This window comes from Pyxicephalus adspersus, chromosome 2 (genome assembly GCF_032062135.1).
Source record: "Pyxicephalus adspersus chromosome 2, UCB_Pads_2.0, whole genome shotgun sequence".
Lineage (NCBI taxonomy): Eukaryota > Metazoa > Chordata > Amphibia > Anura > Pyxicephalidae > Pyxicephalus > Pyxicephalus adspersus.
The window spans coordinates 110,779,704-110,794,421 of NC_092859.1; the positions used below are offsets into that span (position 1 = coordinate 110,779,704).

The 14,718-nt window shown below is 36.4% G+C and overlaps 1 protein-coding gene across 1 annotated transcript in view; it reads right to left on the minus strand.

Annotated features, from left to right (window-relative positions):
• Positions 1-14,718, minus strand: part of EXOC4 (exocyst complex component 4) — a 233,933-nt gene that overhangs the window by 44,196 nt on the left and 175,019 nt on the right. Inside the window, exon 14 of the mRNA XM_072399059.1 lies at positions 4,353-4,531. Within this exon, the coding sequence (XP_072255160.1) occupies positions 4,353-4,531 (179 nt within the window). The remainder of the gene's footprint in view (positions 1-4,352; positions 4,532-14,718) is intronic.

Genomic DNA, 14,718 nt, shown 5'->3' on the forward strand with positions numbered 1-14,718 from the left:
GCTAGAATAGAAAATATTAAAAAAAATTTCAACATGGTAGACTAATGGTGGGTGTCTCACACCACTCAGCTAATTAAGCCAAAACACCTGCAAAGGTGTCCTGGTGCATTTTCGCACGAAAGCCAAGTGCATTGGAAATTACCCACTCTGTCCTCTGTTGCGGAATTGAGGACACATGTAGGGGATATTCGGCTGATGCAACATCTAGCTCAATAATAAACAGGGGAAATTTAAGGAAATGTGGGCCCCATTGGATCATATATTATATAAGACAGATTAACTGTAATTATTTCTGTGTTGTTCATTTGAACTTTAAATATTGTTGGTTAGACCAGTTGTTTCCCTAGTGAGACCTTTTTCCTGTTCTCGTCTTTTCTTCCTTTTCCTTTCTTTCATTTCCCATTGTTTGATTTTGCAAAGACGTTAAGGAATGCTCATTTGTTATGCTTGATGCTGGACAAGTAATTATTGTGTATTGATATAATTGATAGGAAGGTTTAGAAAAACACAGGTGTATTTGTAATCTCGTCTTTGTTCCAGTGGATCTCTATGTATTTCATGATGGTTATTTTTTGTTTTGACATCATTCTGCATTTTACGCCTACTATTTTTTTCTCTTATTGTTTAATATATGTTTTATTCGTTTTTTGTGATACTGCATTGTTGTATTCTTATATATGTTAAAATCTTTAATAAAAATTTACATAAAAAAAAAGTACCAATACCTGGTTTAATGATCATGGCATTACTTGATGGTATGTGCTTGATTGGCCAGCAAACGCACGCAACCAAAACCCCTATAGGGAATCTATGGGGTAATGTCAAGAGGAAGATGGAAGACAACAAACCCAAAAATGCAGATGAGCTTAAGCCTGCTATCAAAGCATCCTGGGCTTTGATACACCTCAGCAGTGCCACAGGCTGATCGTCTCCCTGCCACTCCGTAGTAATGCAATAAATAATGCAAAAGGAGCCCAGACCAAAGCTGCGTACACACGTGCAATTTTTGTCATTGGAAAGGATCTTTCACGATCCTTTCCAATGACAAAGGACTACACGATGCATACACACATACAGCACCGTTCTGCTCTATGGAGAGGGGAGGGGGAGAGCGGCGGAGCGGCCCTTCCATTGCATTAGGATCGGTCGTCGTTCATCGTCCGTGGATCCGCCAGGACGGTCGTTGGGACGATGGACGCCGCCGCCTGTACACACGCCATATTTTCGTCCGATATCTGGCCGATGCCGATTATCGGGTGAGAAAAATCTGACGTGTGTACGCAGCTTTAGTGTGTATATGGACATACTTTTTAGTACGCCAACGTCAACTGTAATAAAAATAATTTTTTTATTGCTTTTTTGTAATATTCTAATTTTCTGAAATATTGAAATTAAGGATTTTAGTACCTGTAGGCCAAAAACAGCAAAATGAAAATAAATAAAGGCTTGAAATATATCACTCTGTGTGTAATAAATCTATACAATATACGAGTTTCACTTTTTGAATTGAATTAGTGAAATAAATTAACTTTTCGATGATATTCATTGGGATGCACCTGTATAGGGACAAGAACAATTGGACAATCCACCCACAACCACAACAACTATGCTTTTAAAATGGCCCAGCATATGGGCAAATAAGGAGGTACTAATTTTGCTGTAGGCATTTAAAGGCATCACTGGGTGAACACACTTAACAACTGTCAGAAACTTTTAGCTTTCTTATAGTGGTAAAGTTTACTGAATGAATGCCAAGTATGAGGTACTTTTTCAACAAGATCAAATTACAATTTTTAGTTTAGATTATGTTGATTGTGCTTCTACATTGTTTGCAAATCTTCAACCAGAGGAGGTTGTGCAGTCTTAAGCTACATACACACTTCCAATTATTATCGTTGGAAAACGAACGACGAACGTTCATGCACGATATATATGAACGATCGTATAGCACCGATCCTGCACATAGAGTTAACGACACGATCGTTCATAGATATTGTACACACAATAGATACGATCGTTTGAGCGATAGAGGAACTATGTGCACGACAGGAAAGTGAACGGACGTTCGTTCATCACGCATGCTCTGAACATGGACGATCAACGAACGACCGTACACACGAACGATGTTCAACGATCGTCGTCCAATCCGATCCGCCGGTCCGGTCGTTCGTTTCCAGCGACTTTCCTCGTTCGTCGGCGTCGTTGGTTACTTTTTTACCAACGATTTTTTGCCCAATCGATCGTTCGTCGTTCGATTGGAACGATAAAAATTGGAAGTGTGTACGCACCCTAAGTCTAGCTTTTCATAAATTAGGACTGGTAGAACATCTTTTTTTTGGGTTATAAATGATTTACAAACAGTAAAACACAAAAAATGCAGGTATTTGCAAGACATAAAGGAATTTTAAAGACATTAACACAAGATTTAAAAGGAGTTGTTGAGAAATGAAACTTTGTACAAATGCCAACCAGAAAAGGAATGATATGAAAATGTATTGAAGAATTCTGCAAAACTTTATTTGGGTAGTTTAGGAGTTCAAAACTTAAGGGTAATTTTCACTGCTACCTAAAGTCTTGCATAGGTGTGCAGACTTCCTATACTAAAACACTCCTTTTTCTACTATACACACAGTCATCTTCTCACAGCATGCATTAGTAGATACAGCATGCCTGACAGAGTCAATTTCATGAATCATCCCTCCCTTTTATGCCTTGCCTTACTGTCCCTGGCCAGCTCCTTTTACTCATTGAATTTCTTTTTTTTATATCCATGGAGGCTTAGCATCATCTGGGCAAGGCCACAACTTCCTGTTTTCAAAAAGCTTTGTAAAGCAAGAATAATTATATGATTTAACATGTTTTAGGAACTCATATAAGCACTGGTGGTTGAATAAATCTAACCCTTAGTTTCATAAAACAGGAGGACTTTTTTTTGACAAACAGTGAATTTCCTGCTGTGAAGTAACAGTACAGGACGCTAGTAAGCTTCTTTTTGAATAAATGTCAGGCAATAGCACAGACAAATAAGATAAATCTAGTACAAATCATCTAAAGTTCTTTTCTGATGTAGATAATATAGAAATCTGTATTTGTGAGAAATATAATCTTTTTATTGAAAAGGTGACATATTTTGCAAATACAAAATATGTAATATCATCTATATCAAGATAAATTAGAGAAAAACAGTGCTTTCAATAATAAGAGCTTGGACAGTCCATACGACGGTGTAAGAGATGAGAAAGAGTCATGTATTATTTTTCTCATATCCTAAAATTGCATAAGTAAACCGGGCTACCGTGTGTGACTGGCCTTTCCATCAGTGCTGCACTGTACCTCATCACATATTCCATTTAAATGTACAAATGCTTGACCTCTGCTGAGTGATTAAGGATTTAAAGATTTCTCAGGGAACTGGCTCTTTCGACCTTCCATTTTTTCACTGGAGTAAATAAATTCTGTATGAACTCCAAGATCACCAGTCAATGTCAAAAATAATAGTTTTAGTTGTGTAAACTCTGTTAGTCAAAAGTAACAATATTACCATCAGCTAGAATCATGACATGAAAGAATATGAACTAATATACTGGACCCAGCATATATTGTTTTTCATGGTAAGTAATACGCGAACCTAACAATAACAGGCATTTTTTTTTTACCTCTCGCAGAGATTATATTACTATTGCAACAATGCCTAGACCTGCCATTCCTTCAAGGAATAATAAATCCAATGAGTGCGCAGAATATACATCTAATACTAAGTACAAGGTTGCAATTACTGTTGCCTGAATGTCCATACAAGACAGGTGACAGTTTAGGAAGGATTGCTGTAAAGATAGGCAGACTGGCCCTCTGCCATGATGCTGGTTTTATTTATAGGGAGGGGAAAAAAGCATGAGTGTGAGAAACCCCACTGTAATAGCATACAATGGAATAAACAAAAGCTGCTATTTGTTATCCAGCACAGATGATCACTACATCCTTTAATACAGTGTTTCCCAACCTTTCTTAGTCGCGGCACATATTTTACAATTAGAAAAATCCCACGGAACACCACCAAAAAGTCAGACACGTAAATTAGCTACCTGCTGCCATCTAGTGGAAAAACACGATGCTGGCAGAGGAGAGAAGAGAGACACGCTGCTGCAGAGACACACGCAGGATCGGGTATCGGGTGAGTATAATATTTTAATTATTTTTTTTTAACACATTTGTCGTATAGGACGCACTAACTTTTCCCCCTGAGTTTTGGGGAAGAAAAAGTGCGTCTTATATGGCAAAAAATACGGTAACTATTTCTGACATATGTCACCATTTCTACCAGCAGCTTTAATGAGAGGTTTATAGAAACTTACATTGTGCACTTAATAGGTTGGCAATAGCAGCTTTCAGTCTTCCTGCCAGCCACTCTAGACTTTCATGCAGATTGGCAAGGGCTTTTAAGTCACTGACATCACTCATAATCTCATTCTGAGGGATCAGTTTATCTCCAAGGTTTCCTATCAGGACTTCAGACTCCTTACCAAATGCAGCTCTGAAAGACAAGGAGAAATGTTGATGAATGTAATCCATAAAAATCCACTGTAATCACAGAAAACAAATAATAAACAGCAGATTCTATGAGATGACAGAAAGGAATAATTTTTGCTTAGAATTTCAAAACTGTTAGGCCAGACATGGGATAAACGGTTATTTTTTTACATCAGGTGATTATTAAATGTTTTCATGCAAAGAAAAATAATGCTGACCCAGAGCTGTTCCATATAGGAGTATTCACGTGTAACATCTCTCATACGTACCCATCCCTTTTCCCTCACCTTTTTTACAAGTTTATGTGTACACTCACCTCTACTTGCTAAGTGGTCTTGTAGAAGAGCCTTCGAGATATGTGATATATGGCGGTCTAAACCTTTCTATTTGTAGGTATGGATCTGTGTCAAAGTATACAATTATAGTGCTTGCTAGTGTATATGAATGAAGTTCCTAGTAAGGGCCATACAAAAAATTAACTGTAGAAAATGAGGGGCATTTCTAAAAAAGTGTTACTAAACTGCGCATCATTTGTAACATCCATTAAGTTGTAAATTAAAGACGAATGCGTAAATATTCATGGATGAAAGAATGTTACCAGACTTGCTCCTAAACAACTAACATCCATCACAGGCTTTCACCAGTGCACTAAACTGGAAAAGAACAAGGTGATTATCCTGCAGACTACATAAAATATCTGCATTTTAGACTTCAGCATCACTGAATGTGCTTAGCGGTTGACAAGTCTGATAACAGTACCTATTACCTAACAGCTAAATGTTTCAAACAAACACCGCACCCCCCCCCCCCCCCCCAAAAAAAACCCAAGGCAAATAAAAAAGAAGCTGCGAGACAAAATATGTGTAATGAGTCTGGATTACTTAGATTTTAATTTATTATATATATATATATATATATATATATACACATATATATATATATATATATATATATAAAAATATATATATAGGCATGAAGACCCTGCTGCAAATGCCTGCATGTATACTATAAAGGGTGGATACATTTAAATTTTTTTTAGTAAATGTTACATTCAGTGGAGTAGTAAAGTGGGTAACAGATTTGTATAGTAAGACATGACAGTAAAACACAGCCAGTGTGTAGCAGGAAAATAGAAACAATGTTTTAAAATGTTAGTACATATTAATGAAAATACTTTACATCTTTATACTTAATAAATGTAAAGTATATTTTTTTGATTGGAATAATAGAAAATAATTAAAAATTAAATAAATAATCACATAACAAAAAGAAGTAAAACAAGATATAAAAAGGACAAGCTAAGACATCTTGAAGCCCTTATGAGTCTCTAGGGCTCATGTGTAAATGCCTTTACATATATCATTATTGTAATAGCCTCATGTAATGGAAGCTACCATTAAACAAGTAGGCAATAATAAACTTAAACTCAAGGAAGACATTAAAAAAACACAACAAAGAAATGAAGACTGCAGGGAGACAAGAAGATGTCTGTACAATGTCTGTAGATAAGCTAGCAAACCGGTAATTGGCAGCACGGTGGCTCAAAGGTTAGCACTCTGGTCTTTTCAGCACTAGGTCTCAGGTTTGAATCTCAGCCAGGACTCTATCTGCATGGAGTTTGCGTGGGTTTCCCATGGGTACTTCGGTTTCCACCCACATTCCAAAAACATGCAGTTAACTTTATTGGCTTCCCCCCAAATTTGACCTTGGTAAAGACATATGACTTTGGTAGGTACATTAGATGATCAGCCCCTTTGAGGCACAGTTGGTGACATGACTATGGACTTTGTACAGCACTGCATAATATGTCGGTGCTATATAAATACTGTGTATTAATAAATAATAATAAAATCAGGAAGGAGTGGAAAGATCTCTGCATTGTAGCTGAAAAATGGAGCATGTCAGTAGTTCAGATGGTTGTGCAGGAGAGAAGACGAGGCAAGCAAGAAATAGGGTTAGCATGTGTTAGTGTGTGTTAATGTCTCACTTGGCAGTTGGAAGGTGTTACCATACAGACATGATATAAACTACAGTTTTCATACCACATACCTTTACACTCAAATATTTATAATGCAAAATAGAAAATCTAGATGCTATTTCCCCTAGTCTTTGCAAAACTGCTGCATTGCAGGAAAGGAAAGATTGTGCATTGATGGATCATAAACACTAAATTGGATGTTTATATTACAAAATAAAAAAAAATACCTTTAATGATGTTTCATAAAAATAATATTCTCAGTTACACCAGTTCACTAGTCTGCATCACAAAACAACTTGTATGATGCAATCTGAAACACAATTGGGAATGATATCATTCATTTATCTCCCATATCTTTATTTTATGAAGTTCCAGCAGAACTGAATATATTGGCTCAGAGCTAACCGTTTTTAATGCAACCAAAGATGGACATGTATAAATAAGGGTTTAAAAGTAATACTGAAAAAAAAAGAAAGAAAGACATAGGTATTTGGCTATTTATTGCCTTTTTAAACTAACAACGTTGAACCTACTAACATTCTATTGACAAGCAAGCTAGTACATACACTAAATGTACCAGTTACGGCTTGATTTAAAAGTATGTGTTTTTAATCCCCATATGCCACATTAATAGAGATAACAGTGACTGTACCATCATTTGCTGATAACTGTGGCTGCCTGAATATGCCTTTTGACTATGGCTGTGCAAGGGACAGCTGTAATGATTTGTTATGCCTCCTGCGTCTCTTCCTCTTCTGTTCTCTCACATCAAAGTCAAGTCTGCTAATAATAAATGTACTTCCAGGGCTGAAAATTCTGTTCTGTTAATGAAATGAGAGGTAACCTTTATATGACTTGAAGGACACCAAGTGCCAAACAGTCCTCAGGGCTTTAAAAACTAATTATACAAGGAGAATCCGTCCATTATTCCTTTCTTTGCCCTGCTGAGCAAAATGTGCTTAATATGCTGAAACCGTGTCTGCTTACCTTGCCTGGGTGATGGCTGTTGATTCATGCATCCCACAACTTGAAACTTAAAGCACAGAACCCTTGAATGAGGGGTTGATAAGAAAACTGCCGAGCAGTGCAGATCAATGGGCAGGATACAGGCTCAATACATATAACTGTCTTTTTCTGTAACAAGGGTTTGGATATATGAAATGCATAGCAAACTGGTACCAACTTATTTAACCCATTAAAAATAAATAAGGTCATGCCTAGTTACTTTTGTAGCCCATGTTCAATGATAAATGGTATGTAATGGTGATCACGAATGATATTCCTGAAAGGCAAGAGAGTAAAAGTGGTAAGAGAGTCATTCTCATCCCTTTATCTGTAGGGAAATAACTGCTGAGTGGATATACCAACTGATACCACCATTTTATAAACACATGATCAGTTATTAAAAAGAACCCTCTGCATTCCCAGTCCACTGAATATTCCAACAAGGTGAAGATAACAACCTCATTAGTCAGAACTTACATGAGTCTTCAGTTTATTTATGCATTTATGCTCTTGATGGTTGCGCTTATTTCAATATTATTTTTATCTGGATTCTTTTGAAGGTTCTCAGTACATCTGCTAATGTGTATTATAATATAAAATATTACTACAAATGTATATTCTCTATATCCTTTTAGGGTTCAGTAGATTTAACACTACTTTTTAAAACAATTTATACCATAAAGTATAGTTTAGGGAATGAAAATGATATGCAATCTATAAACTATATAACTAAGGGCATGGTCAGAATTCAGGCTTTTGTAATCATTTTTTTATATCCTGCAAACTTCTAAAACTGCCTTGCAAATGAAAATGAATAGGTCTGTTTTTAGCACTTTTGGTTTCCAAAACCAGCACCAGGTTTTGAAAATATCCTTGAAATGGAATTCTTTCAACCTAAGATAACATTCTTTTTTTTATCCTATCTCTTGTTTCCTTGTTTTAAAGTTTGAAGCTGCATTAGCATGTAGCAGTGCAAACGAAACAATCTTTTAAAATGTTGTCCTTTTACTTAATACATTTTTTTCACTAACTACAAGAGTAATAAATGTAAGAGTCATTCTTCCAATCAACCACTACATTAATATTGTGTTGTGTTAGTTGTGGATTTAGAGTAGTAATTTTAGCAGGGGTTCCCGGATACTTGAAACTTACTTTAAGGGGTTCCTCATGATAAAAAGGTTGTGAACCACTGGGATAGAGTTATTTTTCTTTTAAAAGCAAACTCCTGATTACATGCTCTTCCCATTATTGGGTATTTTTGAATTTTTTTTTTCAGGTAACTGGGAGCAGGGAGGAAATTTGGAAGCAGCAGGTTATCAGAATCTTTTTGTAGCTGACAATTTCCATGCCCACATGAGTTTATACACTGGTATATAGTGTATTTTTTTTTTAATCACAATAGTAATTATTATGACAAATCTAAACAAATTGTTAATATTGCCGTAGTATTTCATGGTCCTCAAATATAGTACAGAGCATGCATAATTTTAGATATACTATATGTACAACATTTTACCTTGAAACTATGTTGTATGAGTGTAAATCCAGAAAGCTGATAACTGATTTTTATGACTGGAAGCTGGATGTCAAGCTGTGCTATATCCAACTGCAGGAGAGACTGGCTTAACATTGTTTTTTTAATTTCACTCACCCAACCATCTCCCATTGTCAGTTCCTCCATCTTCTTCCCTGCCTACTTTCCCTCTTGGGCCATTTTGACTGGTTGGGCAGGATTTGGTTCTCATAAGGAACCCCCCCATGCTTTAATATGGTCTTAAAAACTGTATATATGGATTTTTTGAATTCCATTCCAATTTACATGTACATTGAACATATTGATTGTGAACATATCTATTGAGTAAGTGAATATATTTATTGAGTGAACATAATAATTTAATGCAATGAGTTAGATGAACCTGACTTGTCATTATTATTAAGCAGTAATAGCGCTGTACATTACATAGGGGTTGCAAATGACAGATAGATACAGACAGTGACACAGGAGGAGGAGAGGACCCTGCCTCAAGTCATTGCTGTGCGATCCCAAATTCTGAAACTGAAACTATAGTTCCGATTTAACCAAAAGCTTAACAACATCTAATGTTGTTAGTAAAGCTGATACTCCTGATACTAGTAGCAAAATGTTGTACCATGTTAGTTATCAATGAAAAGAGGAAGTCTGCAGTTCTGAAGCTTATACAGTATCCTTTAATCACTACCTTTAAATTTGCATTTAAATAAATAGTTCTTATACTTATTGAAAACGAATGTGTCTTTATAGCTTGTATGTTAATGCAGATGATTTTTTTTAACTCCAAGCTTTCTAACATTGAAAAAGAAATTGTCAAGTACATAAATTTAAAGTAGTTCCTTTTTTTTGTTATGTTAAGATGTTTCGATTTTTATCTAATAGCTTGGTTTGAAATCCATAAAAATAAGGAGCTTCCTAAAGATTTTCCTTCCTCAGTCACTCCAGCATACTACACAATGAAAAATCCTTATTATTTATGTTTAGTATAGTGTAGGTTTTGATTTTCATATTACAGACTGCTGTATTAACTACATTGTAATACACAAAAATGTATTAGTGGTTTTGATGCCTGTTTCAAAATATACATTTTATGGGATCGTGTGGTAGTGTTTTCCATAAAAACCCAAGCATGTGTGAACTCTTACCAACATACTCTTCCTAAAGTAAGCAAGCTTAGATGTGTTTAGAAAGAGTCATTTCCCTTGTCACCACAGCACAGCCATAATACTTGATTGCAAACTCTACCCTTCTGTTGATTGCCAAGTGGTGTTTAAAATGATTATCACTAGACATTAATGCAAAAAGACCATTCCATGTTTAAACCACAATTTCCAACAACCAACAGGTCTGTAATCAAACAAAAATTGTTCTACCAAAATCCTGTTTCCCATCATATTTGAAAAAGATGGCCAGGAGTCTAATCTCTCAAAATGTATGCTGTTATAATCAATCAAAAGCATTAGTAATCAGCATCTGATTATACAACACATTCCTGGCAATATTAATCAAAAAGATTAATATATTTTCAATTTGAAAGGTACTTATGTCTCTATCAAATGGGGCATACATAAGAAATATCTAATCTAGAGTTTTATTAGTTAAAAAGAACAAAATTCTTGAGTGTTAACATTAAATGTAGCTTTTCTTTTATTGATCAACTGTAAAAATGTCCTTTTGGTACTAAGGTTCCTTGTGATTACACATATTGTGCAGCAGAACAATAAATAGGTTTATTGAGAAAGGAAGGTGCAAGAGTAATATACAGAGAACAGTAAACTAAACCTCATCGGAAATCCTCTTTTAAAGCCAAACAACCAAAAAAAAAAAGGGAGTTTATTTCAATAAATGTATATTTTCACTGTTTTCAGCATCTATAGTGACTGTACCTGCAGTTTAGACCTTCAGTCTAGAAAACGAACCCATCCATTATATTGATCCATAAATTTACAGCCTGAAATCTACTGAGGTTGGATAAGGACTAAGCAAGCTCTATTCTCTGTCCACTGGACCACACTAACCATCAGTCAAAGTGCTGTGCAAGTACCTTGTATGTGTAAGAGAAGTCTTACAATGCAGGCCCACTGAATCAAAATTTCACCCGTTAACATTTCACTTTCACTTTTGAATTTTAGCATTTGAATATCTAAAACTAGAAACACATTTTTGCAAGAGTTTGCATAACCACTAAAAATGATCACTTGGCCACATGTGTTTCTTCAAGATGGGTTGAAGTTTAACTCCTGCTAACCTGAAAGATATTTGGGCTGTTCCTATTGCAGTGCCTATAATTAAAATAAATTACACATCTCAGTCATCTTTGGCACTGTGGCATTTGGGTAGAGGATTTGCCAGTGAAGTTTTTAAAAAAAATTTTTAGCCAGTATTTATATAGCACAGACATATTACGCAGCGCTTTACAAAGTCCATTATAATGTCACTAACTGTCTCTCAATTGTACTCCGAATCTAATGTAAATCCGAGGGATATACAAAAAAAACTTTAAACTTAAAGCCCTCTCCATAAAAGCCGATGAAGCCACATTCTTAGCTTCTAATTTTATATGCAGTTATGATAATGTTACGACATAAGCCATTTGATGGCTTAAAAGTTTGTAAGCTGACAAAAACACTCTGCAACTATGACAATTATGAACTCTTTCATTCTTTAATTGTAACTGTTACAAGTAGTTACTGTTACAGGTAGGTTTACGTTCGTTACTAGTTTGAAAAAATAAAATTAACAGCAGAAAATATAATACACACAATTTCATCCAGTAATGTAATCACTATTCTGTTTTGGGTGTGATTCTCTGCATAGCAGCTCTTACACTGGGAGAGGGAGTAGCTTTAGGATTCTGGTGATTCTATACAACATGGTGCTGTTAGCATTTAGAAAACCATTAGATATTATGACCTTTACAGCTCGTCTTCGTAGGGAGTACAGAGCCAAGCACATGTAACTTTAAGGAAAAATGACTCGCTTGTAAAGCTCACCTTCAACATAACATGGATGTCACCAAAAAGCTCTGGGAGGAAGCCATGGTACAATTTAACACCCACGTTTTATCTGAAGTTCAGGCCAATTCTTTGTTTGTCAAACATAAGTTTTTCTGCTGGGGCAATAAAGGTGGCACCTTGCTGTTCAGACAAGGGAAGCCTCATACCCCAAAGCACTATATTTTGAAGGTCAGGTATCCTGCCACAGCTACATCTTTAATTTCACATGAAACTATCCTATCAGCCTTTGAGAGCTATTATGACCAACTCCACTTAGCACAGGCTACATGGCACAGACACCTTCCCAATGCCCCTATTTCTGAAATTGAAATACGTAAAACCATGAGCTCTTTGGCAACTGAAAAAACTCCTTGCCCAGATGGCTATACGGCCGAGTTTTATAAACTGCTCAGTGAGGATGTAACTCCTCTCCTCGCAGACGTGTACAATAATGTCCAGACACATGCAACCCCCTACCCTGATTTTAATGCTGCATAAACAACGTTGATTCCGAAGGAGGGAAAGATCTGGTATTAGTTAAATAATAAATATAAGATTTTGGCCAAACTTATATCAAATAGACTCCAATCTTTCTTCCCTTCGATCCTAACAAGGCATAAATCGGGCTTTGTTAGGAATCAAAACTTCACACGCCGAGGTTCTCCTAAATCAATGCTACCAATTCTGGATGCGGAAAAGGCATTCAATAAAATTTAATGTCCCCTCCTGTATAGAATCTTGACAACTAGAGCGTTTGGGTTGGTATTGACTACATATATCCAATATATTTATTACAACCCAGCTACCAAACTCCTAATTAATGGCTTTGTATCCAAACCTATTTACATGACCGCGGGGGCACCAGTAAAGGTTGCCCCCATTACCCCATTTTTTGTAAATTAGTCCTAGACCCCTTACCGTGCCTTCTAGACACCTCCCCTGAATTCTGTGGAGTCCAGAAAAGAAACTGAACCTTGAAAATCACAGCTTTGCCTATGATCTTTTACTGTACATTGCTGACCCACAAAATAGCCTACCTCATATCCTGGAATTGATTACCCATTACAGACTGAAATTGGGGTATCAATCTAGACAAATCAAGAGCCCTGTACCTCTTAAAATTCCCTAAACCTAGCTGGAGCTAATCCCAGCCTTTTATCTGGTGCAAGGAAAACCACATAAACTCTATAGAGCAAACATCTTGCCTATACCCTCAGCCATTAAATACCTAGTACAAAGATGGATTCCTCCCCCATCATATTTGGGTAGGCTTTCTTAATAAAAAAAATAACTCTTTCAAACACGTCCCTTTGTAATGCAGGTAAAAAAAAAATTATTTTTATGGCCTCTTTTGAACTTTTATCTGGGGGGGGAGACCTAGATATGACCTCTACACGCTGCAGAAGCCACAGAAGAATGGTGGGTTGAACTTCCCAAATATAGAGTTATGTAATTGATTTGCCATCAATCGTTATTGCAGGGACTGGCTACATGGGACTAATTTGTATGCTGACTCATTTGTATGAGCTAGACTAACAAAGTATTCCACACCTGCACCGAGCCAATGTTCTTCACATGCATAGAGTGTCTTCCCGTGCAAGTGCCCTTAAATCCAATTCTATTATCCAGTAGGAAAATATGGCATAGAACTTGAATGTTACATAATCTGAATAGCCACTCCACTTTCTTTTTACCATTTTGGGGAAATCTTGATTTCTCGCAACCAGTAAGATATGCATCTTTGGACTCCTGGCCCGCCTTCAGAGTTTTAACTGTTAGATCCCTGATAAATCCTACCACCTGTGCCCCTCTCTCTTTTGAAGAAGTATTACAGCAGTACTCTCTTCTCAAAGAGGCACTTTTTATTTATCTACAAATGACGTCCTATGTCTCTAGAATATTTCAGAATCTTCGGGCTTTCCTAATGGGACTCACTGCCTTCTCCCAATGCCCAAAGTGCGGTGCCCAATAGGTGGACCTCTTCCATTCCCTCTGGTCATGCCCAAAAACCAAACACTTTTGGCATACCTTTAAATGCTATACGTGTTGTCATCTAGTAAATTCCATTCCATTCCAGAGGCTTTGGACTTGCAGGGCTCCTGTATCACAAGGGGTACTAAAAGATTCCCACCCATAATATCTTTAGCTGCAAAAAGAAGCCATTCTACATAAATGGATAACCCGAACCCTCCCTGTGTCTCTTCCTTGAAAAGCTTATGTTTGTGCTTCAAATGGAAAGGATATATAGACACTATTCCCACTCTTGCGAAGCAATTCAATCTTTCCAATTAACACTTTGGTATATCTAAAGGATACTTCTCCCTCCTGCTCCACGTCTAGTCTAGACTGCAAACTACCATGGGGCCTGAGCACAGATGATACCTTCTGAGTACTTTAGGTTTCTGGTGTTGTCTATGTTTCCTTCTATTATCGTATTATTGGTATATTGTTCCCTGTTTAATTTTTACATTGTAATTGTATGATGATGTGCCTCAATTCTGTGTCAATTTCCAACCCTGTTGTTTGTAATATTTCTCGTATCCTCACAAAAATAAAATACCGTATTTTTCGCCGTATAAGACGCTCCGGAATATAAGACGCACCCAATTTTTAAGGAGGAAAATCTAGAAAAAAAAGATTCAGAAAGATTATTCCCCTTCTGATCACTCATGTGCCATTCA